The 27,500-nt window shown below is 45.6% G+C and overlaps 1 protein-coding gene and 1 long non-coding RNA gene across 2 annotated transcripts in view; one reads left to right on the forward strand and one right to left on the reverse strand.

Annotated features, from left to right (window-relative positions):
* The first annotated feature begins 698 nt into the window (after positions 1-698).
* On the forward strand, positions 699-5,794 carry LOC143287031 (uncharacterized). Its single transcript, XR_013055903.1, has 2 exons — positions 699-4,566; positions 4,601-5,794. It is a non-coding gene; the product is annotated as an uncharacterized LOC143287031 (long non-coding RNA).
* A 621-nt stretch (positions 5,795-6,415) lies between these two features.
* The window catches only part of LOC143287030 (uncharacterized protein C56G2.4-like), a 46,909-nt gene continuing 25,824 nt past the window's right edge, over positions 6,416-27,500 (reverse strand). The window contains exons 5-9 of the mRNA XM_076595043.1: positions 22,139-22,243; positions 21,420-21,552; positions 13,740-13,861; positions 10,583-10,841; positions 6,416-7,046 (exon numbers count right to left, since the gene is read on the reverse strand). Of these exons, the coding sequence (XP_076451158.1) occupies positions 6,773-7,046; positions 10,583-10,841; positions 13,740-13,861; positions 21,420-21,552; positions 22,139-22,243 (893 nt within the window). The 3' untranslated portion in view covers positions 6,416-6,772. The remainder of the gene's footprint in view (positions 7,047-10,582; positions 10,842-13,739; positions 13,862-21,419; positions 21,553-22,138; positions 22,244-27,500) is intronic.

A 27,500-nucleotide genomic window follows, 5' to 3' on the forward strand; every position in this document is an offset into this window, starting at 1 on the left:
ATACTACAGAAACCACACACACAAACACGCGCGCGCGCGCGCGCGCGCGCACGCGGGTGTTCGCTGATCATTTTTACTCAGACAGCCTATTTTCACAGCGCACGTTACATTGTATGATAACATTCACATTATACACGTGGCATTGTATGATACCATTCACATTATACATGTGGCATTGTATGATACCATTCACACTGTACACGTGGCATTGTATGATACCATTCACAGTGTACACATGGCATTGTATGATACCATTCACAGTGTACACGTGGCATTGTATGATACCATTCACAGTGTACACGTGGCATTGTATGATACCATTCACAGTGTACACATGGCATTGTATGATACCATTCACAGTGTACACATGGCATTGTATACCATTCACAGTGTACACATGGCATTGTATGATACCATTCACAGTGTACACATGGCATTGTATGATACCATTCACAGTGTACACATGGCATTGTATGATACCATTCACAGTGTACACATGGCATTGTATGATACCATTCACAGTGTACACATGGCATTGTATACCATTCACAGTGTACACATGGCATTGTATGATACCATTCACAGTGTACACGTGGCATTGTATGATACCATTCACAGTGTACACATGGCATTGTATGATACCATTCACAGTGTACACGTGGCATTGCATGATACCATTCACAGTGTACACGTGGCATTGTATACCATTCACAGTGTACACATGGCATTGTATGATACCATTCACAGTGTACACATGGCATTGTATGATACCATTCACAGTGTACACATGGCATTGTATGATACCATTCACAGTGTACACATGGCATTGTATACCATTCACAGTGTACACATGGCATTGTATGATACCATTCACAGTGTACACGTGGCATTGCATGATACCATTCACAGTGTACACATGGCATTGTATGATACCATTCACAGTGTACACGTGGCATTGTATGATACCATTCACAGTGTACACATGGCATTGTATACCATTCACAGTGTACACGTGGCATTGTATGATACCATTCACAGTGTACACATGGCATTGTATACCATTCACAGTGTACACATAGCATTGTATACCATTCACAGTGTACACGTGGCATTGTATGATACCATTCACAGTGTACACGTGGCATTGTATACCATTCACAGTGTACACGTGGCATTGTATGATACCATTCACAGTGTACACATGGCATTGTATGATACCATTCACAGTGTACACATGGCATTGTATACCATTCACAGTGTACACATAGCATTGTATACCATTCACAGTGTACACATAGCATTGTATGATACCATTTACATCCGCTGATATCACCCTTGGAGTGAAGAAGGGAGAACCTCAGACTGCCTGATAGAGATTATGTGTGTACGTATGGAAGGATACCTTATGCGCTTGGGTCAGATCGTTTGGTGTGTGTGTGTCTGTGTGTGTGTCTGTGTGTGTATGCATGTGTATGTGTGTGTTTGCGTTGGGGGAGGGGAGGGTATTCATGTGTGTGTGTGTGTGTGTGTGTGTGCGCGCGCGCGCATTTAAAACGTATCAGCAAGAAAATGTCTTTGTACTGATGGAGAAAATCGTTAGCAATCTCGTTGAATAAATGATTAAAAAATATGTAAAAAAGAGAACAAAGAAAAGAAGTAGAAAACATGGTGTTGCTCATTCTCAGAGGCCTGCTGATTGGTTGTCTCCCACTGTTCTATTTATTGTCTTTGATTCGGTCAGAGAGGAGTGTCCTTGACATTACTGATTGCCTCCACGGTCTCTGTTCGCCTGTCAATCTGTGTGTGTGTGTGTATGTGCGTGCGCATGTATGCGTGTGTGAGAGTGTGTGTTGCTGTCTTTTTTTTTTTTTTTTTTTTACTCATGTTTATGTTCTTCAATATTTTTGTTTTCATATAAATTGCTTACCACCGCGTCACTTTTTAGAATCTGTTCCACCTATCGTTTTTTTTTAATTTACGATTTTTACGTGGAGGGTCGTTTTTCATCCCCGATTTAGGCAGCCACACACCGTTGTAAAATACGACGATGTTAGTATTACCAGAACTGGTCAGGCTGAGCGTTCTGACTGCGGCTGTCCCAAATGATGAACCTTCCTCATGCTTTTGACTGGCCTTTCTCATTGCAGTTTTATGTTGATGACTTTGATGTATTGATGAATATATTTTTCTGATTCTTTAATAGACTTGCCTTTATATTTGTAATTCTATGTATTGATTACTATGTTTTTGCTTCTTGCGTTCTCAGAACATGGTAATTAGTATTTAAAAAAATCGAATGGAAAAGTTTTTAAAAAATTTGCAATGATTAGATTTTCTTTGGGTTTTGATTGTTTTTGCTTTATTTCGTTTTCATTAACTGAATTTGGACACTCTGTATCTTTCTGTGTCTTCTTCTTTTGAGGCGTTTTTTATTTGTTGTATTTTTCAATTTTAAATTGTGGGGTCTTTTTGGAAAAAAAAGCAAAAAATGTATACCTTCGACTTCCAGAGTATCCTGCCAACCTTTTGCCTTGACAATTACGACAACGCTTCAGATGATACAATCAATACAGGGACGGTCTCTGTGTCTGGATTATTGAATGAAAAATTAAAGAAATAAAAGAAACATCGATGACGAAAATCATTGCACATGTTTTGTCTTTCTTTGGGAATATGTGGTGGTGGTAATTTTAGTTTTTTGTTTAAACAAATATCGTGTCGTGTGGATGAACTGACTGCTGAACAAGTGCTGACTTATTAAAGTGAGACACAAATTAAAGAAATTGAAAAATGTTGACAAACATTTTTTAAACAAAAAACACATTGATTCCAACAGAAATACACCCACAAAACCTGAAACTGATTTCGTACTACACACGCGCGCGCGCGCACACACACACACACACACAAATGCGCACGCATTCACGCACGCACGCATACACAAACGCACATTCACGCACGCACAAACTCATAACACACACACGCGCGCGCATTTAAGCACAGTTTTTTTAGCAGCGTTTGATTGGCCAAGACGGTTGGTTGTGCACACACTCCATACTTCTCCAGTGCTGTTCGGAAGATTGAAGTCCCCAACAAACAGGGGTTGTTATACTGTTTTATTCCGTTAATTGGTTTCAGTAAGCCGTGATTCAATGCATTATTACACCGAGGGTGTACACAATCCAAGTACCCATACAAAGTGAGTGATAACAACAACAACAACAAACAAGAACAACCGAAGGTCCATCGTTCCAGTTGCTGTGACTTGTTGCAAGGAAACACAAGGCCAGAGAACATGGGGGGGGGGGGGGGGGGGGGGCAGGGTTGGGAAGGGGGGGGGGGGTGTTGGGGAGGGGGGAGGGGTTAGTGAGATTGTGAGAAGGGAGGTGATGGATGAGAGTGAATGAGACAGACAGACAGACAAGCAGACAGACAAGCAGACAGACAGAAACAGAGAGAGGAAAAGAGAGGCAGAAAGAGGGAGGGGGAGAGTTGCTCAGTACGGCCATCAGTTGTGCAGAGACAGAGGGACAGGTAGAGAGACGGGTAGAGAGACAGGTAGAGAGACAGGTAGAGGGACAGGTTGGGACAGGTAGAGGGACAGGTAGAGGGACAGGTAGAGGGACAGATACTAGATGTGCTAGATATACCTATGACTAAGGTGATAGCTATCCCTGTGCTAGATATATCTATGAGTATGACTAGGTGTAGACTATCCCTGTGCTATATATACCTATGAGCATGAGAAGATATCTATCCCTGTGCGCAGACTGATATACCTATGAGTGAGGTGAAGGCTACCTGGCAATGGCAGGGTTGTTCTGTACACAACATGCACGTCATTACACCCGTGTTTGCCGTCCGTGTGGGTCTACATTTTTTCTCTTTCCTTCCTTCCTTTCTTCCTTCCTTCCTTTCTTTCTTTCTTTCGCTGTGTTCAATTTGTCATTCAGTTAGTTATTATTCGTCGTTTTCTCTTTCGTTCACTGCATTTTCCTTTCAGGTTTTGTAATTTTTTGCCCTTAAGAGAGACAGAGAGAGAGAGACAGAGACAGAGAGAGAGAGAGGGGGGGGGGGGGGGGTAAAGAAAAGTTATGGTCGACAGAGAGAGAAAGGGACATTCAATGCATTTTTCTTTTCAGTTTTTCCCCTTTTTTCCCAAAGAGAGAGAGAGAGACAAACAGAGACAGAGAGAGAGAAAAAAGTAAAGAAAGAAAGTCATGGTAGAGAGACACAGAGAGAAAGGTAAAGGTCATGGTAGAGAGACACAGAGAGAAAGGTAAAGGTCATGGTAGAGAGACACAGAGAGAAAGGTAAATAAAGAAAGGTCATGGTAGAGAGACACAGAGAGAAAGGTAAAGAAAGAAAGGTCATGGTAGAGAGACACAGAGAGAAAGGTAAACACAAGACAAGACAAATTCTTTATTTCGAGGATAACAGATAAGCACTGGTGTGCTTTTTTCCATCCAGTCCCCGCCCTGAATAGGGTCTACACTACACAATATTTAATAAAATGAAAGCATGGTGTTAGTAAAGATACACAACAGAGGAAGAAAAAAAAGAAAGGTCATGGTAGAGAGACACAGAGAGAAAGGTAAAGGTCATGGTAGAGAGACACAGAGAGAAAGGTAAAGGTCATGGTAGAGAGACACAGAGAGAAAGGTAAACAAAAGTCATGGTAGACAGACACAGAAAGGTAAAGGTCATGGTAGAGAGACACAGAAAGGTAAACAAAGGTCATGGTAGACAGACACAGAAAGGTAAAGGTCATGGTAGAGACACAGAGAGAAAGGGACAGTGGAAACCAGAGGAAGGTGGGGGTGTGTTGGGGATGGAAGGTGGTGGTGGTGGATATTTCATGGCTGGGATACAAGGTGTATGACCTTTGATATTCTTGGCTTAATCTGAGTGAAAGAGGGAAGGGAGAGAGAGAAAATGAGAGTGAGAGGAAAGGAGAGAGAGAGAGAGAGAGGGGGGGGGGGGTAGTGGAAAAGTGAGAGGGAGTGAGAGGGAGGGATAGAACTAGGTGGGTGGGTGGGGGGGGGGGGGGGGGGGAGGTGTCAGAAGCGAAAGAAAGAAGGAAGAAAGAAGGTCGGAAAAAGGATTGATAAGGAAGAGATATGTTCATATTCAGTTTACACTTTCAAAGAAGCACAAAACGTGCAGAATGATGCAAAATAATAATAATAATAATAATAATGATAATAATAATAGAAGCAGACGCCTAGCCTACGCACAAATCCAACGGGCTGTTTAAGGCCAATGTGAAATATATCAACATCCGGATTAACATATGAGAGTACAGGACCATAGAAGTAACTTCATGTCAAACTCACCGTTGCATCCCCCCCCCCCTCCCTGCCCCCGCATCATAAAATCTTCTTCCAAAGCCCCTCCCACACCCCTACCCCACAATCTTCCCACCCCCCTCCCCCACCTCCATTTCAACATTCGCAGCGTGCATATACTGTTAGGAGCTCTTGACTACGTCTGCAAAAGTCAACATACATAAAGATACAATCGATATATGGTTTGTCACGTCCAGGAGATATCATGAACATCATAAGATACGTGTATTACAGACTTGGAAAATTTTGACTGATTGGAGAGAGAGAGAGAGAGAGAGAGAGAGAGAGAGAGAGAGAGAGAAGCCATTTACTTTCACCAAGGACAGTATTATAATTGCAATTTTCCATTTTCTCTTGCCGACAACTACGTTTGAAATGACATATCCCATCTCTCTGCCAGTCGGGAAGGCCATTTGTAACTTGTGTTTGATCGCTTTGTGGTATTGTGTTGTGTTGTTTGGAACCGTACTGCACTACTTTATGTCATAACAAATCATCTGGGTGAACTGAAGGCTGCTGTTCTTTGTCGCTACAGTGCAGGAAGAAGTGAATTTTGAATACAGCGATCCACATTCGTCCAGTAGGTTACTGTTTGTGAACATCTTCAGTGTTGAGGGTACATTCGTTCAGTGCACATTCGTTGCCAAATTTCATTGTGCGTTTTCGGTTTTTGATCTACTTCCTTGATTGCGAACACACCGTGGTAAAGAAAAAAAAAGAAGAAAAAAGACTGCTACCCCCCCAACCCCCACACACACACCTACAACTGTGGGCCATGGCCAATGCGCATCAACAGTTCTGGTGTTCCGGGTCTCTGCTGTCAGATATCAGACTGTTGCCATGGTCACGTCACGGTGGCGGTATGCGTGCACTTGGTGTGTGTTTACGTGTGTACGTCAGTGCACTTGGTGTGTGTGTTTACGTGTTTACGTCAGTGCACTTGGTGTGTGTACGTCAGTGCACTTGGTGTGTGTACGTCAGTGCACTTGTTGTGTGTGTTTACGTGTTTACGTCAGTGCACTTGGTGTGTGTACGTCAGTGCACTTGGTGTGTGTACGTCAGTGCACTTGGTGTGTTTACGTGTGTACGTCAGTGCACTTGGTGTGTGTGTTTACGTGTTTACGTCAGTGCACTTGTTGTGTGTGTTTACGTGTTTACGTCAGTGCAATTGACTGTGACAAACAATTGTTTAAAAATAAACCCTCGTTTTGAAGAAAAAAATGTTCAAGTTTCCTTAAAAAATAAAAAAAAGGCTGGGTATATATATGTATATATATATATATATATATATATATATATATATATATGACCCTTTAGTAGCTGGGTATAATTATATTTGTATGACCCCTCAGTAGCTGGGTATATAATTTATATATATATAACTCCCCCCACGCCCCCACCCCACCCCCGCGACCCCCCAGGCCTCAGTTTTCCCCGGGGAAGGCCGCCAGAGAGGCCGCCAGACACAGCATGAGAGCGAGGATCGAGGGAAGGGAGACCACCCCGCGGCAGGCAGGGGGCTGCGGGCTGGGACACGGGTCGGCGAACCCTGCCACTCCTGCGCATGCGTCCGCCTTGCTTCCGCCCTCCGTGTAGATCCGGCGACGCGCGAAGTCGTCCATCTTGGAGCGGAGTTTGGTCATGCCCACCAGTGTGAGGTTCAGGTCTGTCATGAGCTTCTGCACGTCCGTGTTACACCTGGAGCCACCCACAGAAAGAGAGGGGGAGGTTGGTGGAGGGATGCTTTGTCACATCATGCTGTACTGGTGAAGTCCTATTTTTGCATCCTGAAGTCCTATTTTTGCATCCAGGAACCTACTTTACCGGCAGTTTTCAGTTTGTGCATGTATGGAACGATATTACCATCAACAGATGCTGTAACCCATTTTCTGTGGATTTCTGTCTTATTCTGTAAGTCATTTGACTCAATTTTGATGCTGATTCAGTCACTAAACTAACGTGCAACCATCTTGCTGTTTCCGTTTTTGGTCCCGCAAACCATGAAAATGTAATCAATAGGGGCAACAATTTTGGATGCTAAAATAGGGCATTACCTCCATATTTGAGTCGTATCGTGTCGTGTCGTGTCGTATCGTGCTGTACCGTGCTGTGTCGTGTCGTGTCGTATCGTGCTGTGCCGTGCCGTGCTGTTTTGTGTTGTGTCGTATCGTGTCATGCTGTGCCGTGCCGTGCTGTGTTGTGTCGTGCAGTTCCGTGCCGTGCCGTGCTGTGTTGCTGTGTTGTGTCGTGTCATGCTGTGTCGTGCTGTGCTGTTTTGTGTTGTCGTATCATGTCATGCTGTGTCGTGCCGTGTCGTGCTGTGCTGTTTTGTGGTGCCGTGCCGTGCCGTGCCGTTGTGTTGTGTTGTGTTGTGTTGTGTTGTGTTGTGTTGTGTTGTGCCGTGTCGTGCCGTGCAGTGCTGTGCCGTGCCATGCTGTGTTGTATCGTGTCGTGCTGTGCCGTGCCGTGTTGTGTTGTGTTGTATCGTGTCGTGCCGTGCCGTGCCATGCTGTGTTGTATCGTGTCGTGCTGTGCCGTGCCGTGCCGTGTTGTGTTGTGTTGTATCGTGTCGTGCCGTGCCGTGCCATGCGGTGTTGTATCGTGTCGTGCTGTGCCGTGCCGTGCCGTGTTGTGTTGTGTTGTGTTGTATCGTGTCGTGCCGTGCCGTGCCATGCTGTGTTGTATCGTGTCGTGCTGTGCCGTGCCGTGCCGTGCCATGCTGTGTTGTATCGTGTCGTGCTGTGTCGTGCTGTGCCGTGCCGTGCCGTGCCGTGCTGTGTTGTGTCGTGCCGTGCCGTGCTGTGCTGTGCCGTGCTGTGTTGTGTCGTATCATGTCATGCTGTGCCGTGCCATGCTGTGCCGTGCCGTGCCGTGTTGTGTCGTGCTGTGCCGTGCCGTGCCGTGCCGTGCCGTGCCGTGCCGTGCCGTGTTGTGCCGTGCCGTGCCGTGTTGTGTCGTGCCGTGCCGTGCCGTGCCGTGCCGTGCCGTGCCGTGCCGTGTTGTGTTGTGCTGTTTTGTGTTTTGTCGTATCGTGTCATGCTGTGCCGTGCCGTGCTGTGTTGTCGTGCAGTTCCGTGCCGTGCCGTGCTGTGTTGCTGTGTTGTGTCGTATCGTGTCATGCTGTGTCGTGCTGTGCTGTTTTGTGGTGTGCCGTGCCGTGCCGTGCCGTTGTGTTGTGTTGTGTTGTGTTGTGTTGTGCCGTGCCGTGGCCGTGCCGTGTCGTGCTGTGCCGTGCCATGCTGTGTTGTACCGTGCCGTGCCGTGCCGTGCCGTGTTGTGTTGTGTCGTGCCGTGCCGTGCCGTGTTGTGTTGTGTTGTATCGTGTCGTGCTGTGCCGTGCCATGCTGTGTTGTATCGTGTCGTGCCGTGCTGTGCTTTGTCGTATCGTGTCGTGCCGTGTCGTGTTGTGTCGTGTCGTATAGTTTCGCGTCGTGTCGTTCTGTTCCATCATAGTGTTGCGTTGCGCTGTGTTGTGTAGTGTAGTTTCGTGTCGTTTCGTACGTGTTGTGTTGTGTTGTGTTGTGATCTATGTTGTATAATATCATACGTATTGTGTTGTATATCATAAACGTTGTGTTGTATAATATCACACGTTAGTTGTGTTGTATAATATCACAAGTGTTACTTGTATTGGATATTATCGTAAGTGTTGTGTTGTATAATATCATAAATGTGTAATATCATAAACGTCTGTTGTTTTGTATAATATCATAAGTGTTGTGTTGTATATCATAAATGTTTGTTGTTTTGTATAATATCATAACTGTAATAAAATAATTATCATAAGTGTGTTGTATAATATCATAAATGTTTGTTGTGTATGTTCCGTTAGCTGTGCTTGACTATGTGTGTATACATATGTATGTGTACATAACTATATGCATGTATATGGATGTGTATTGTGTGCGCGTGTGTTTATGTAAGTTTGTGCCTGCCTGTGTGTGTGTATGTGTTAGGGTAGCTGTTAGATACACATGTATGTTAAAATGTGTGTGTGTGTGTGTGTGTGTGTGTGTGTGTGTGTGTGTGTGGTCACATTTTGGTGTGTGTATGTAACATTGATATGATGCATTATGTTAACAAAAGCGTTTTTGTAAAGTACCTAGAGCAGATTTCTGGATAGTGTGCTATATAAGTATCCATTATTATTATTATTATTATTATTATTATTATAAATGTTTGTTGTATAATGTCACAAGTGTTGTTTTGTATAATATCACAAGCGTTAGTTGTGTTGGATATTATCATAAGTGTTGTGTTGTATAATAACATAAATGTATAATATCATAAACGTCTGTTGTGTTGCATAATATGTGTTGTGTTGTATGATATAAATGTTTGCTGTGTTGTATAATATCATAAATGCTATATAATAAGTGTTGTGTTCTTTAATACCATAAATGTTTGTTGTATAATATCATAAATGTTGTATAATATCGCAAGTATTAGTTGTGCTGGATATTATAAGTATTGTGTTCTATAATATAAATGTATAATATCATAAATGTATAATATCATAAACGTCTGTTGTGTTGCATAATATCGTGAGTGTTGTGTTGTATGATATAAATGTTTGTTGTATAATATATAAATGGTATATAATAAGTGTTGTGTGGTATAATAATACATAAGTGTTGTGTGGTATAGTATCATAAGTGTTGTATGGTTTAATATCACAAATGTTATATAATATCCTAAGTGTTGTGTGGTATATCACAAATGTTATATAATATCATAAGTGTTGTGTGGTATAATAAGTGTTGTGTGGTATAATATCTTAAGTGTTTTGTAGTATAGTATCTAAAGTGCTGTTTCAGTTTCAGTTTCTCAAGGTGGTGTCACTACGTTCGGGCAAATCCATATACGCTACACCAAAACTGCTGGGCGGATGCCTGACCAGCAGCATAAACCAACTGAACGCGTTTCGTCAGTCCGTCCTTGAGCGCATGCGTTGCCAGGGGTTCTTTTTCAGTGCGCGAAGTGCGTGTTGCACACGGGACCTCGGTTTTTCGTCTCATCCGAACGACTAGACGCTCAGTTCGATTTTCCAGTCAGACTTGGGAGAAAGGGCGAGAGCGGGATTCGAACCAAGACCCTCACGGACTCTGCATTGGCAGACGAGCGTCTTAACCATTCTGCCACCTTCCACCTTAACGTACTCGTTGTTTCGTTATTTAACTTAAGAGCCCACCAAATTCTGAAAAAGAAAAAACAAGCAGCCTGTGTGTACAAACCTGACGCAGTTGGCAGTGTGCAGGGCTGTCACCTCCTGGCGGGTCAGTGCCCGGCTCTGCTCCATCAGCAGGAATGCCAGCCGGCGCTCAGGGGAGGCAACTGTAGTGTGGGGCGCCTCGTAGGCCAGGATAGTCTCCCCTGTGGCCAGCTTAGGGTCCCGGATGTTGATGATCTGCCAATGAACGACGGCCTTGTTGGTGACGTTGATGGTGGACTGGGTGAGGTCCACAAAGAGGAGAGTGAAGTAGCGACCGGGAACTGACATGGAACACAGGGAAGCACGTGGCCCAGTGGTCATTGTGCTCATTTGTGTCACCTTATTTTATTTATTTATTTTTTAAGTTTGTTAGTTTATTTTATTTATTTTATTTTTTTTCTTCTGTTTTCTTCTCAAGGCCTAAGTGCGTTAGGGTTACGCTGCAGGCCAGGCATCTGCTTGGCAGATGTGGTGTAGCGTATATGGATTTGACTGAATGCAGTGACGCCTCATTGAGCTACTGATACTGATAGACCAGACCCAAATTTAAGATTTCCGAAACTAAAATATCAAGCAAACACACACACACACACACACACACACACACACACACATGAAACTGAAACAGAAATGGGTGGCGTTGCACTGTGCGATATACGTTCCCCAGTAAGACCAGTCAGAGAAGTATTCTGTGACAACACAGTGGCTCACTGACTGCATGATTCACAAAGGTACGTTGGTTGACCATTTCCCTGTATGAAAAATTGAGACATGGAAGATGCAGACGAATAAACAAATAGATAAATGAATAGATAAATAAGTATAATAAATAAACGAATAAATAAATGAATGAATGAATAAACAACATCTAATTGACCCACACTTTCATAATCTTTAAACTACTTTATAAATGTGTGTGTGTGTGTGTGCGTGTGTGTGTGTGTGTGTGTGTGTGTGTGTGTGTGTACCCATGCGCGCATTGACTTGCACGTGCGTGGGTTGAAAAGAGAAAAGGGGAGTGTCGGAAACTGAAGCAAGCTAGCAGCACAGTCAGACAGGGCAGGGAAGGAGGAAGGCAAGCTGGCAGCACAGTCAGACAGGGCAGGGAAGGAGGAAGGCAAGCTGGCAGCACAGTCAGACAGGGCAGGGAAGGAGGAAGAGGAGGCAAGCTGTCAACACAGTCAGACAGGGCAGGGAAGGAGGAAGAGGAGGCAAGCTGTCAACACAGTCAGACAGGGCAGGGAAGGAGGAAGAGGAGGCAAGCTGTCAACACAGTCAGACAGGGCAGGGAAGGGGGAAGATAAGGCAAGCTGTCAACACAGTCAGACAGGGCAGGGAAGGAGGAAGATAAGGCAAGCTGTCAACACAGTCAGACAGGGCAGGGAAGGAGGAAGATAAGGCAAGCTGTCAACACAGTCAGACAGGGCAGGGAAGGAGGAAGAGGAGGCAAGCTGTCAACACAGTCAGACAGGGCAGGGAAGGGGGAAGAGGAGGCAAGCTGTCAACACAGTCAGACAGGGCAGGGAAGGAGGAAGATAAGGCAAGCTGTCAACACAGTCAGACAGGGCAGGGAAGGGGGAAGGCAAGCTGTCAACACAGTCAGACAGGGCAGGGAAGGAGGAAGGCAAGCTGTCAACACAGTCAGACAGGGCAGGGAAGGAGGAAGATAAGGCAAGCTGTCAACACAGTCAGACAGGGCAGGGAAGGGGGAAGGCAAGCTGTCAACACAGTCAGACAGGGCAGGGAAGGAGGAAGGCAAGCTGTCAACACAGTCAGACAGGGCAGGGAAGGAGGAAGATAAGGCAAGCTGTCAACACAGTCAGACAGGGCAGGGAAGGAGGAAGGCAAGCTGTCAACACAGTCAGACAGGGCAGGGAAGGAGGAAGGCAAGCTGTCAACACAGTCAAACAGGGCAGGGAAGGGGGAAGATAAGGCAAGCTGTCAACAGTCAGACAGGGCAGGGAAGGGGGAAGGCAAGCTGTCAACACAGTCAGACAGGGCAGGGAAGGAGGAAGGTAAGGCAAGCTGTCAACACAGTCAGACAGGGCAGGGAAGGGGGAAGGCAAGCTGTCAACACAGTCAGACAGGGCAGGGAAGGAGGAAGATAAGGCAAGCTGTCAGCACAGTCAGACAGGGCAGGGAAGGGGGAAGGCAAGCTGTCAGCACAGTCAGACAGGGCAGGGAAGGGGGAAGGCAAGCTGTCAGCACAGTCAGACAGGGCAGGGAAGGAGGAAGATAAGGCAAGCTGTCAACACAGTCAGACAGGGCAGGGAAGGGGGAAGGCAAGCTGTCAACACAGTCAGACAGGGCAGGGAAGGAGGAAGATAAGGCAAGCTAGCAACAGTCAGACAGGGCAGGGAAGGAGGAAGATAAGGCAAGCTAGCAACAGTCAGACAGGGCAGGGAAGGAGGAAGATAAGGCAAGCTAGCAACAGTCAGACAGGGCAGGGAAGGAGGAAGGCAAGCTGTCAACACAGTCAGACAGGGCAGGGAAGGGGGAAGGCAAGCTGTCAACACAGTCAGACAGGGCAGGGAAGGGGGAAGGCAAGCTGTCAGCACAGTCAGACAGGGCAGGGAAGGAGGAAGATAAGGCAAGCTGTCAGCACAGTCAGACAGGGCAGGGAAGGGGGAAGGCAAGCTGTCAGCACAGTCAGACAGGGCAGGGAAGGGGGAAGGCAAGCTGTCAGCACAGTCAGACAGGGCAGGGAAGGAGGAAGATAAGGCAAGCTGTCAACACAGTCAGACAGGGCAGGGAAGGGGGAAGGCAAGCTGTCAACACAGTCAGACAGGGCAGGGAAGGAGGAAGATAAGGCAAGCTAGCAACAGTCAGACAGGGCAGGGAAGGAGGAAGGCAAGCTGTCAGCACAGTCAGACAGGGCAGGGAAGGGGGAAGGCAAGCTGTCAGCACAGTCAGACAGGGCAGGGAAGGGGGAAGGCAAGCTGTCAGCACAGTCAGACAGGGCAGGGAAGGGGGAAGATAAGGCAAGCTAGCAACAGTCAGACAGGGCAGGGAAGGAGGAAGGCAAGCTGTCAACAGTCAGACAGGGCAGGGAAGGAGGAAGATAAGGCAAGCTGTCAACAGTCAGACAGGGCAGGGAAGGAGGAAGATAAGGCAAGCTGTCAGCACAGTCAGACAGGGCAGGGAAGGAGGAAGACGAAGGAGGAGGTGACTGCACTGACCACTGAAGAAGTACATGTCATCCGTGATGTCCGTCGGGGTCAGGGTCACCACGGGGGCTTGGCGGGTGTGGACAGTGTCCAGTGCTTCTGGGGCTCTGGGGTCCACCTCCACTCTACCTCGTCTGGACAGTGACCATCACCATGATGACGATGATGATGGTGATGGTGACGATGACCATGATGATGATGATGATGATAAGAAGAAGAAAGAAAGAAAGAAAGAAAAGGAGAAGGAGGAGGAGGAAGAAGAAGGAGGAGGAGGAAGAGGAGGAGAAGGATGAGAAGGAGGAGGAGGAGGAGAAAAAGAAGGAGGAGGAGATGAAGAAGAAGAAATGCAATGAAAGACAGCGACACAATGCATCTTACTGCGCAACACGCCACACACAACACAACACAACACAACACAACACGACTGATCCACAATACAGCCCAACAACACAACACAACAGACTGATCCACAATACAGCCCAACAACACAACACAACAGACTGATCCACAATACAGCCCAACAACACGACACAACAGACTGATCCACAATACAACTCAACAACACAACACAACAGACTGATCCACAATACAGCCCAACAACACAACAGACTGATCTACAATACAACTCAACAACACGACACAACAGACTGATCCACAATACAACTCAACAACACAACACAACACACTGATCCACAATACAGCCCAACAACACAACAGACTGATCTACAATACAGCTCAACAACACAACAGACTGATCCACAATACAACTCAACAACACAACACGAAACAGACTGATCCACAATACAGCCCAACAACACAACACAACACAACAGACTGATCCACAATACAGCCCAACAACAACACAACACGAAACAGACTGATCCACAATACAACTCAACAACACAACACAACACAACACAACAGACTGATCCACAATACAGCCCAACAACACAACACAACAGACTGATCCACAATACAGCCCAACAACACAACACAACAGACTGATCCACAATACAGCCCAACAACACAACACAACAGACTGATCCACAATACAACTCAACAACACAACACAACAGACTGATCCACAATACAGCCCAACAACACAACACAACAGACTAATCCACAATAAAATAGAACACCACAATACAACACAATAAACTGATCCACAATAAAACTCAACAACACAACACAACAGACTGATCCACAATACAGCTCAACAACACAACACAACAGACTGATCCACAATACAACTCAACAACACAACACAACAGACTGATCCACAATACAGCCCAACAACACAACACACTGATCCACAATACAGCCCAACAACACAACACAACACACTGATCCACAATACAGCCCAACAACAACACAACAGACTGATCCACAATACAGCCCAACAACACAACACAACACACTGATCCACAATACAGCCCAACAACAACACAACAGACTGATCCACAATAAAACTCAACAACACAACACAACAGACTGATCCACAATACAGCTCAAAAACACAACACAACACACTGATCCATAATACAACTCAACAACACAACACAACAGACTGATCCACAATACAGCCCAACAACACAACACACTGATCCACAATACAGCCCAACAACACAACACAACACACTGATCCACAATACAGCCCAACAACACAACACAACACACTGATCCACAATACAGCCCAACAACACAACACAACACAACACACTGATCCACAATACAGCCCAACAACAACACAACAGACTGATCCACAATAAAACTCAACAACACAACACAACAGACTGATCCACAATACAGCTCAAAAACACAACACAACACACTGATCCATAATACAACTCAACAACACAACACAACACACTGATCCACAATACAGCCCAACAACACAACACAACACACTGATCCACAATACAACTCAACAACACAACACAACACACTGATCCACAATACAGCCCAACAACACAACACAACACACTGATCCACAATACAACTCAACAACACAACACAACAGACTGATCCACAATACAGCCCAACAACAACACAACACACTGATCCATAATACAGCCCAACAACACAACACAACAGACTGATCCACAATACAACTCAACAACACAACACAACAGACTGATCCACAATACAGCCCAACAACACAACACACTGATCCACAATACAGCCCAACAACACAACACACTGATCCACAATACAGCCCAACAACACAACACAACACAACAGACTGATCCACAATACAACTCAACAACACAACACAACACACTGATCCACAATACAACTCAACAACACAACACAACACACTGATCCACAATACAGCCCAACAACACAACACACTGATCCACAATACAGCTCAACAACACAACACAACACACTGATCCACAATACAGCCCAACAACACAACACAACACAACACACTGATCCACAATACAGCCCAACAACACAACACACTGATCCACAATACAGCCCAACAACACAACACAACACACTGATCCACAATACAGCTCAAAAACACAGCACAACAGACTGTTCTACAATACAGCTCAAAAACACAGCACAACAGACTGATCCACAATACAACTCAACAACACAACACAACACACTGATCCACAATACAGCCCAACAACACAACACAACAGACTGTTCTACAATACAGCTCAAAAACACAGCACAACAGACTGATCCACAATACAGCCCAACAACACAACACAACAGACTGATCCACAATACAGCCCAACAACACAACACAACAGACTGATCCACAATACAGCTCAACAACACAACACAACAGACTGATCCACAATACAGCCCAACAACACAACAGAGTGATCTACAATACAGCTCAAAAACACAGCACAACAGACTGATCCACAATACAACTCAACAACACAACACAACAGACTGATCCACAATACAGCTCAAAAACACAACACAACAGACTGATCCACAATACAGCCCAACAACACAACACAACAGACTGATCCACAATACAACTCAACAACACAACACAACAGACTGATCTACAATACAGCCCAACAACACAACACAACAGACTGATCCACAATACAGCCCAACAACACAACACAACACACTGATCCACAATACAGCCCAACAACACAACACAACAGACTGATCCACAATACAGCCCAACAACACAACACAACAGACTGATCCACAATACAGCCCAACAACACAACACAATAGACTGATCCACAATACAACTCAACAACACAACACAACAGACTGATCCACAATACAACTCAACAACACAACACAACAGACTGATCCACAATACAGCTCAACAACACAACACAATAGACTGATCCACAATACAGCTCAACAACACAACACAATAGACTGATCCACAATACAGCCCAACAACACAACACAACAGACTGATCCACAATACAGCTCAACAATACGACACAACACAACAGACTGATCCACAATACAGCCCAACAACACAACACAACAGACTGATCCACAATACAGCCGAACAACACAACACAACAGACTGATCCACAATACAGCCGAACAACACAACACAACAGACTGATCCACAATACAGCTCAACAACACAACACAACAGACTGATCCACAATACAGCCCAACAACACAACAGACTGATCCACAATACAGCCCAACAACACAACACAACAGACTGATCCACAATACAGCTCAACAACACAACACAACAGACTGATCCACAATACAGCCCAACAACACAACACAACAGACTGATCCACAATACAGCCCAACAACACAACACAACAGACTGATCCACAATACAGCTCAACAACACAACACAACAGACTGATCCACAATACAGCCCAACAACACAACACAACAGACTGATCCACAATACAGCCCAACAACACAACACAACAGACTGATCCACAATACAGCCGAACAACACAACACAACAGACTGATCCACAATACAGCTCAACAACACAACACAACAGACTGATCCACAATACAGCCCAACAACACAACAGACTGATCCACAATACAGCCCAACAACAACACAACAGACTGATCCACAATACAACTCAACAACACAACACAACAGACTGATCCACAATACAGCCCAACAACACAACACAACAGACTGATCCACAATACAACTCAACAACACAACACAACAGACTGATCCACAATACAACTCAACAACACAACACAACAGACTGATCCACAATACAGCCCAACAACACAACACAACAGACTGATCCACAATACAGCTCAACAACACAACACAACAGACTGATCCACAATACAGCCCAACAACACAACAGACTGATCCACAATACAGCCCAACAACACAACACAACAGACTGATCCACAATACAGCTCAACAACACAACACAACAGACTGATCCACAATACAGCCTAACAACACAACAGACTGATCCACAATACAGCTCAACAACACAACACAATAGACTGATCCACAATACAGCTCAAAAACACAACACAATAGACTGATCCACAATACAGCTCAAAAACACAACACAACAGACTGATCCACAATACAGCCCAACAACACAACACAACAGACTGATCCACAATACAGCCCAACAACACAACACAACAGACTGATCCACAATACAGCCTAACAACACAACACAACATAACAGACTGATCCGCAATAGAGCCCAACAACACAACACAACAGACTGATCTACAATACAGCCCAACACCACAACACAACATAACAGACTGATCCGCAATAGAGCCCAACAACACAACACAACACAACAGACTGATCCACAATACAGCCCAACAACACAACGCGACACAGCACGACACAACAGACTGATCCACAATACAGCACAACAACACGACACAACACAACAGACTGATCCACAATACATCCCAACAACACGACACGACAGACGGATCCACAATACAGCCCAACAGCACAACACAACAGACGGATCCACAATACAGCCCAACAACACGACACAACAGACTGATCCACAATACAACTCAACAACACAACACAATAGACTGATCCACAATACAGCCCAACAACACAACACAACAGACTGATCCACAATACAGCCCAAAAACACAACACAATAGACTGATCCACAATACAGCCCAACAACACAACACAACAGACGGATCCACAATACAGCCCAACAACACAACACAACAGACTGATCCACAATACAGCCCAACAACACAACAGACTGATCCACAATACAACTCAACAACACGACACAATAGACTGATCCACAATACAGCCCAACAACACAACACAACAGACTGATCCACAATACAGCCCAACAACACAACACAATAGACTGATCCACAATACAGCCCAACAACACAACACAATAGACTGATCCACAATACAGCCCAACAACACAACAGACTGATCCACAATACAGCCCAACAACACAACAGACTGATCCACAATACAGCCCAACAACAACACAACAGACTGATCAACAATAAAATAGAACAACACAATACAACACAACAGACGGATCCACAATACAGCCCAACAACACAACACAACAGACTGATCCACAATACAGCCCAACAACACAACAGACTGATCAACAATAATATAGAACAACACAATACAACACAACAGACTGATCCACAATACAGCCCAACAACACAACACAACAGACTGATCCACAATACAGCTCAAAAACACAACACAACAGACTGATCCACAATACAGCCCAACAACACAACAGACTGATCCACAATACAGCCCAACAACACAACAGACTGATCCACAATACAGCCCAACAACACAACACAACAGACTGATCCACAATACAGCCCAACAACACAACACAACACAACAGACTGATCCACAATACAGCCCAACAACACAACACAACACAACAGACTGATCCACAATACAGCCCAACAACACAACACAACAGACTGATCCACAATACAGCCCAACAACACAACAAACTGATCCACAATACAGCCCAACAACACAACACAACAGACTGATCCACAACACAGCCCAACAACACAACACAACAGACTGATCCACAATACAGCCCAACAACACAACACAACAGACTGATCCACAATACAGCCCAACAACACAACAGACTGATCCACAATACAGCCCAACAACACAACACAACAGACTGATCCACAATACAGCCCAACAACACAACACAACAGACTGATCCACAATACAGCCCAACAACACAACACAACAGACTGATCCACAATACAGCCCAACAACACAACACAACAGACTGATCCACAATACAGCCCAACAACACGACACAACAGACTGTTCCACAATACAGCTCAACAACACAACAGACTGATCCACAATACAGCCCAACAACACAACAGACTGATCCATAATACAGCCCAACAACACAACACAACAGACTGTTCCACAATACAGCTCAACAACACAACAGACTGATCCACAATACAGCCCAACAACACAACAGACTGATCCACAATACAGCCCAACAACACAACACAACAGACTGATCCACAATACAGCTCAACAATACGACACAACACAACAGACTGATCCACAATACAGCCCAACAACACAACACAACAGACTGATCCACAATACAGCCCAACAACACAACACAACAGACTGATCCACAATACAGCCCAACAACAACACAACAGACTGATCAACAATAAAATAGAACACCACAATACAACACAACAGACGGATCCACAATACAGCCCAACAACACAACACAACAGACTGATCCACAATACAGCCCAACAACAACACAACAGACTGATCAACAATAAAATAGAACAACACAACACAACACAACACACTGATCTACAATACAGCCCAACAACACAACAGACTGATCCACAATACAGCCCAACAACACAACACAACAGACTGATCCACAATACAGCCTAACAACACAACACAACAGACTGATCCACAATACAGCCCAACAACACAACACAACAGACTGATCTACAATACAGCCCAACAACACAACACAACAGACTGATCCACAATACAGCTCAACAACACAACACAATAGACTGATCCACAATACAGCCCAACAACACAACACAACAGACTGATCCACAATACAGCCCAACAACACAACACAACAGACTGATCCACAATACAGCCCAACAACACAACAGACTGATCCACAATACAGCCCAACAACACAACACAACAGACTGATCCACAATACAGCCCAACAACACAATAGACTGATCCACAATACAGCCCAACAACACAACACAACAGACTGATCCACAATACAGCCCAACAACACAACACAACACAACAGACTGATCCACAATACAGCCCAACAACACAACACAACAGACTGATCCACAATACAGCTCAACAACACAACAGACTGATCCACAATACAGCCCAACAACACAACACAACAGACTGATCCACAATACAGCCCAACAACACAACACAACAGACTGATCCACAATACAGCCCAACAACACAACAGACTGATCCACAATACAGCCCAACAACACAACAGACTGATCCACAATACAACTCAACAACACCGCACAATACAAGGTGATGCTGTACAACACAGCACAATACAGCCGAAAGCAACACCGTATAATACAAGGCGATGCTGTACATATATACAACACAACACAATAAAGCCGGTAGCACCACTAATCGGTGCACCGTATCCCTTGACGGACTCACGGCATCTTATGTGTCTGGCAGCAGGATTCGAACTCCACTGCAGGCCTGTCGTACGTGACCTCAATAGACACGCTAAGGTGTGCTGCAGTGACGTTCCACGGTAACTGGTCTCTGCTGCTGCTGATCCTCATCGCTGCACGCGAAAGCACAGTTCTTCACGTAGACAGTTGGGGAACTTAAAAAAGTGTGCTCGCTTGGATGTGTTTTACACACAAAGATTCCAATGGTGTGCACATTCCAAACAGCCGTTCATAGGTCCAGATTCAACAATGCAGTCAAATACAGAATTTTTAAAAATATCATATCAAATAACCACAGACAAGAAAACAGAGAAGAAAAGGTTGTTTTTAAATCAAGTGCAAGTTGTAAGAAAACTACCCACAGGTTCAAAGTGCAATCAAGCATCAAATGACCAACTGGGATGTTTAACATACAACACTTAGTAACATGTAGCTAATTGTCAGAATCGACTCGAAGAAACTATGTCTGCGATGTCTGAAAAAAAAAGTTCTTTTGAAGCATGTTTGGATCTTAACAATCACAGATGAAAAGATATTTTGTATGAACAAAACAAAACAAAAACAAAACAAACAAAAAAAACCAAACAACAACAACAACAAAAAAACAAACAAACACACACACACACACACACACACACACTTTTGTATTTCTGTATACATATCTCTGTTACATATATAACAGAGGTGTGTGTGATGTACCTTTATCCAACAGGTAGGGGCAGCTGTTGATGAGGTGAAGCCTGATTCCATACTGTGCGGAGAAGGTGTCCACGGAGTTTCTGACGACGCTGACCGCCACGGGCCCTGCAGCAGAGAAACAAGCTTCACAGTGTGTCTACAGTGTGTCTACAGTGTGTGTCTACAGTGTGTGTGTGTCTACAGTGTGTGTCTACAGTGTGTGTGTGTCTACAGTGTGTGTCTAGAGTGTGTGTCTAGAGTGTGTGTGTGTCTACAGTGTGTGTGTGTGTCTACAGTGTGTGTGTGTGTCTACAGTGTGTCTACAGTGTTTGTCTACAGTGTGTGTCTACAGTGTGTGTGTGTGTGTCTACAGTGTGTGTGTGTCTACAGTGTGTGTCTACAGTGTGTGTGTGTCTACAGTGTGTGTCTACAGTGTGTGTGTGTCTACAGTGTGTGTCTAGAGTGTGTGTCTACAGTGTGTGTGTGTGTCTACAGTGTGTGTGTGTCTACAGTGTGTGTCTACAGTGTGTGTGTGTCTACAGTGTGTGTCTAGAGTGTGTGTCTAGAGTGTGTGTGTGTCTACAGTGTGTGTGTGTCTACAGTGTGTGTCTACAGTGTGTGTGTGTCTACAGTGTGTGTGTGTGTGTCTACAGTGTGTGTGTGTGTGTCTACAGTGTGTGTGTGTCTACAGTGTGTGTCTACAGTGTGTGTCTAGAGTGTGTGTGTGTCTACAGTGTGTGTGTGTGTGTGTGTCTACAGTGTGTGTGTGTCTACAGTGTGTGTGTGTTCTACAGTGTGTGTCTACAGTGTGTGTCTACAGTGTGTGTCTACAGTGTGTGTGTGTCTACAGTGTGTGTCTACAGTGTGTGTCTACAGTGTGTGTCTACAGTGTGTGTGTGTCTACAGTGTGTGTGTGTGTCTACAGTGTGTGTGTGTGTCTACAGTGTGTGTCTACAGTGTGTGTCTACAGTGTGTGTGTGTCTACAGTGTGTGTGTGTGTCTACAGTGTGTGTGTGTGTCTACAGTGTGTGTCTACAGTGTGTGTCTACAGTGTGTGTGTGTGTCTACAGTGTGTGTGTGTGTCTACAGTGTGTGTGTGTCTACAGTGTGTGTGTGTCTACAGTGTGTGTCTACAGTGTGTGTCTACAGTGTGTGTCTACAGTGTGTGTGTGTGTGTCTACAGTGTGTGTGTGTGTCTAGAGTGTGTGTGTGTCTACAGTGTGTGTGTGTGTCTAGAGTGTGTGTCTACAGTGTGTGTGTGTGTCTACAGTGTGTCTACAGTGTGTGTGTGTGTCTACAGTGTGTGTGTCTACAGTGTGTGTGTGTGTCTACAGTGTGTGTCTACAGTGTGTGTGTGTGTCTACAGTGTGTGTGTCTACAGTGTGTGTGTGTGTCTACAGTGTGTCTACAGTGTGTGTCTACAGTGTGTGTGTGTCTACAGTGTGTGTGTGTGTGTCTACAGTGTGTGTATGTCTACAGTGTGTGTCTAGAGTGTGTGTCTAGAGTGTGTGTGTGTCTACAGTGTGTGTGTGTGTGTCTACAGTGTGTGTGTGTGTCTACAGTGTGTGTGTGTGTCTACAGTGTGTGTGTGTGTGTCTACAGTGTGTCTACAGTGTGTGTCTACAATGTGTGTCTACAGTGTGTGTGTGTCTACAGTGTGTGTGTGTGTGTCTACAGTGTGTGTATGTCTACAGTGTGTGTCTAGAGTGTGTGTGTGTCTACAGTGTGTGTGTGTGTCTACAGTGTGTGTGTGTGTACAGTGTGTGTCTACAGTGTGTGTGTGTCTACAGTGTGTGTGTGTGTCTACAGTGTGTGTCTACAGTGTGTGTGTGTCTACAGTGTGTGTGTGTGTCTACAGTGTGTGTGTGTGTCTACAGTGTGTGTGTCTACAGTGTGTGTGTGTCTACAGTGTGTGTGTCTACAGTGTGTGTGTCTACAGTGTGTGTGTGTGTCTACAGTGTGTGTGTGTGTCTACAGTGTGTGTGTGTCTACAGTGTGTGTGTCTACAGTGTGTGTCTACAGTGTGTGTCTGTGTCTACAGTGTGTGTCTACAGTGTGTGTGTGTGTCTACAGTGTGTCTACAGTGTGTCTACAGTGTTTGGCTACAGTGTGTGTGTGTCTACAGTGTGTGTCTACAGTGTGTGTCTACAGTGTGTGTGTGTCTACAGTGTGTGTGTGTCTACAGTGTGTGTGTGTGTGTGTCTACAGTGTGTGTGTGTCTACAGTGTGTGTGTGTGTGTGTGTCTACAGTGTGTGCCTGGCGGTCGGCCGTGCCCCACTATCCCCATCACAACAGCACAGGAGGCAACAGTTGTCCCCGACCAACGATCTGGACCAGAATTTGGTCACGCGTGCTAAAGCGGACGTGCACCCTCCCCAAGATACCCCACTACAGACGCCACAACACAAGCCCACACAGAAACGAAATTATGTAATACATTTAATGATGGTGTGTATATGTCTATAGATGTATATAAAAAAAAAATTAAAAAAAATTATCAAGAGCATACAAAAAACAACAACAAACAACCAGAAAACAACAACCAAAAAACGGCAGCAGAACTACAACTTTAGTCTTGTCACATTTTTTCCACAAGGGCACTGGTAAATGAGATGTCAAACCACAAGCACAGCATGGTCTTTTGTTTTCCACGATAAATAAAAAAAATTAAATAAATAGACACATGAAAATAGGAGTGCTGCTGACGCTGGCGGACGGAAGACAGGCCCCCAGTATGGAGAACGTCAGCGGAGCCCTCAGCGGATCCGTCGCCGGCTCCGAGAGGCGGGTGGTCTGGAACCACCATGTTACAACTAAAACATCTACAAAACTGGCGGTACCCAGCGAGGAGCGCACAGGAAGACGCATTGGCAGCCCAAAACCATTGATAAATAATTATTTCGAAAGATATCAATTTTTTCAATTATTATGGAAAACATACGTTATAGTTGTTGGTTTTTTGTTTTTTTTTAAATGAATGACATTTAACAATGGTTGCCGGCATCTTTTTCCGCACGCCTCGCCGCCGTAAAAAAATAGACTAATAATTATCTCCCTTTCTTCCAGTATTTCACGTCATACAACAAATCATTTACCATATACAACAGTACTGTTTTCTACAATCATAGATTTATTCCCGATGTTAACTGCCTCTAGTTGGACGAGCTCCTTAAACCTTAACAAAAATATCCAATAAAATTTTCTTGAGCATGTAAAAAGCAAGATATCTAAAATTACCCCCTTCCATTGAAAAAACTCCCACTTGGGCAGACATGTCAAAAATGTAGCTCCTCCCCAATTCTTAAATTTCAATATTTACTCCTTACATTTCCAATATAACATTTTAGCAACAACACGTGACAACTCATCGCCCCTTCACAGGCTCATAACTTTCACAATAAACCGTGACAAGAGAAAGGTCACAACAAACGGGAGACAGAAAATACAAACGTAACAATGAACCACGACGGAGGAAAACAATACATAAACAAGACTGGAACACAAGCTCCTACCTAGAGCGACGTGACGTTTCCCCACGATTCGAACGGAGGCACAACACCTCAAGACGCGCGCCAGGCAACTGGAGAAACGCTGACAGGACAAGAACAAAAGTCACCCACTGGCCACCGCACAGTGTTCCGTAAACGAACAACGGGTGCTAACATCGAAACACAGATGAAGAACAGTTCCACTGGCGGACATAAAGTCGTTTACCGAGGAAAAAAACAACGAACATCAGCCGCTAAGCGCTGGTTCTACCACCGTCCTTCTCCAAGGACTGACTCCCTTCGAGTGAAGCTGGGGACAAACCGGCGAGGAGCATTTGAAACACTAGAACTCCGCTCACTCTGTTCACTCAGCTTCCTATATATTTTTTCCCCGTTCAATTGCACGAGACACTTAGAAACCATAGAAAACATAACACGATCTCACTACGCTCGAACGCAAGGGGAACACGCACGATGGAAAACATCGTACACGCGCATAAGAAACACACCCGCCTCTAAAAATAATCCAGCGATCCACCAGCCCTCCATAAACGTTAAGGAAAAGAAAAAAAAGCGGAACCATTATGTCGTCCGTGACAGTGGAGAGTGACTTAACTAAATTATATCCCCACTCTTTCGGCCTGGAGAGTTTCAGGACAGGCGGCGCTGCGATGGTCCCAGAAGGCCAACTAGCCCCAAGACTGCAGCGCTAAGAGCCAGTGCAACCTTGCCTCCTAGTTTGAGAGTCATGGTCCTTTACTAAAGACTGAGCAGTGAATGAATTCCCATTGCTGATGGCACAGGTGTCAGCTTATGTCAGTCTGTGATGTAGCCAATCGTACAGCCAGGCCTGGCAACAAAGTCACAGCAAGTCCCAACCATTCCAGGCCGGACTCAGCCACCCATCTCCTCCCCGCCTCCCTACCTGCCCAGCACACCACCCTATCCACCCACCCACCCTACCTGCCCAGCACACCACCCTATCCACCCACCCACCCTACCTGCCCAGCACACCACCCTATCCACCCACCCTACCTGCCCAGCACACCACCCTATCCACCCACCCACCCTACCTGCCCAGCACACCACCCTATCCACCCTCCCTCCCTACCTGCCCAGCACACCACCCTATCCACCCACCCTACCTGCCCAGCACACCACCCTATCCACCCTCCCTACCTGCCCAGCACACCACTCTATCCACCCTCCCTACCTGCCCAGCACACCACCCTATCCACCCACCCTACCTGCCCAGCACACCACCCTATCCACCCACCCTCCCTACCTGCCCAGCACACCACCCTATCCACCCTCCCTACCTGCCCAGCACACCACTCTATCCACCCTCCCTACCTGCCCAGCACACCACCCTATCCACCCACCCTACCTGCCCAGCACACCACCCTATCCACCCACCCTCCCTACCTGCCCAGCACACCACCCTATCCACCCACCCTACCTGCCCAGCACACCACCCTATCCACCCTCCCTCCCTACCTGCCCAGCACACCACCCTATCCACCCACCCACCCTACCTGCCCAGCACACCACCCTATCCACCCACCCACCCTACCTGCCCAGCACACCACCCTATCCACCCACCCTACCTGCCCAGCACACCACCCTATCCACCCTCCCTACCTTCCCAGCACACCACCCTATCCACCATCCCTACCTGCCCAGCACACCACCCTATCCACCCTCCCTACCTTCCCAGCACACCACCCTATCCATCCACCCTACCTGCCCAGCACACCACCCTATCCACCCACCCTACCTGCCCAGCACACCACCCTATCCACCCTCCCTACCTGCCCAGCACACCAACCTATCCATCCACCCTACCTGCCCAGCACACCACCCTATCCATCCACCCACCCTACCTGCCCAGCAC

The sequence above is a fragment of the Babylonia areolata genome, chromosome 10 (assembly GCF_041734735.1).
Source record: "Babylonia areolata isolate BAREFJ2019XMU chromosome 10, ASM4173473v1, whole genome shotgun sequence".
Taxonomy (NCBI): domain Eukaryota; kingdom Metazoa; phylum Mollusca; class Gastropoda; order Neogastropoda; family Buccinidae; genus Babylonia; species Babylonia areolata.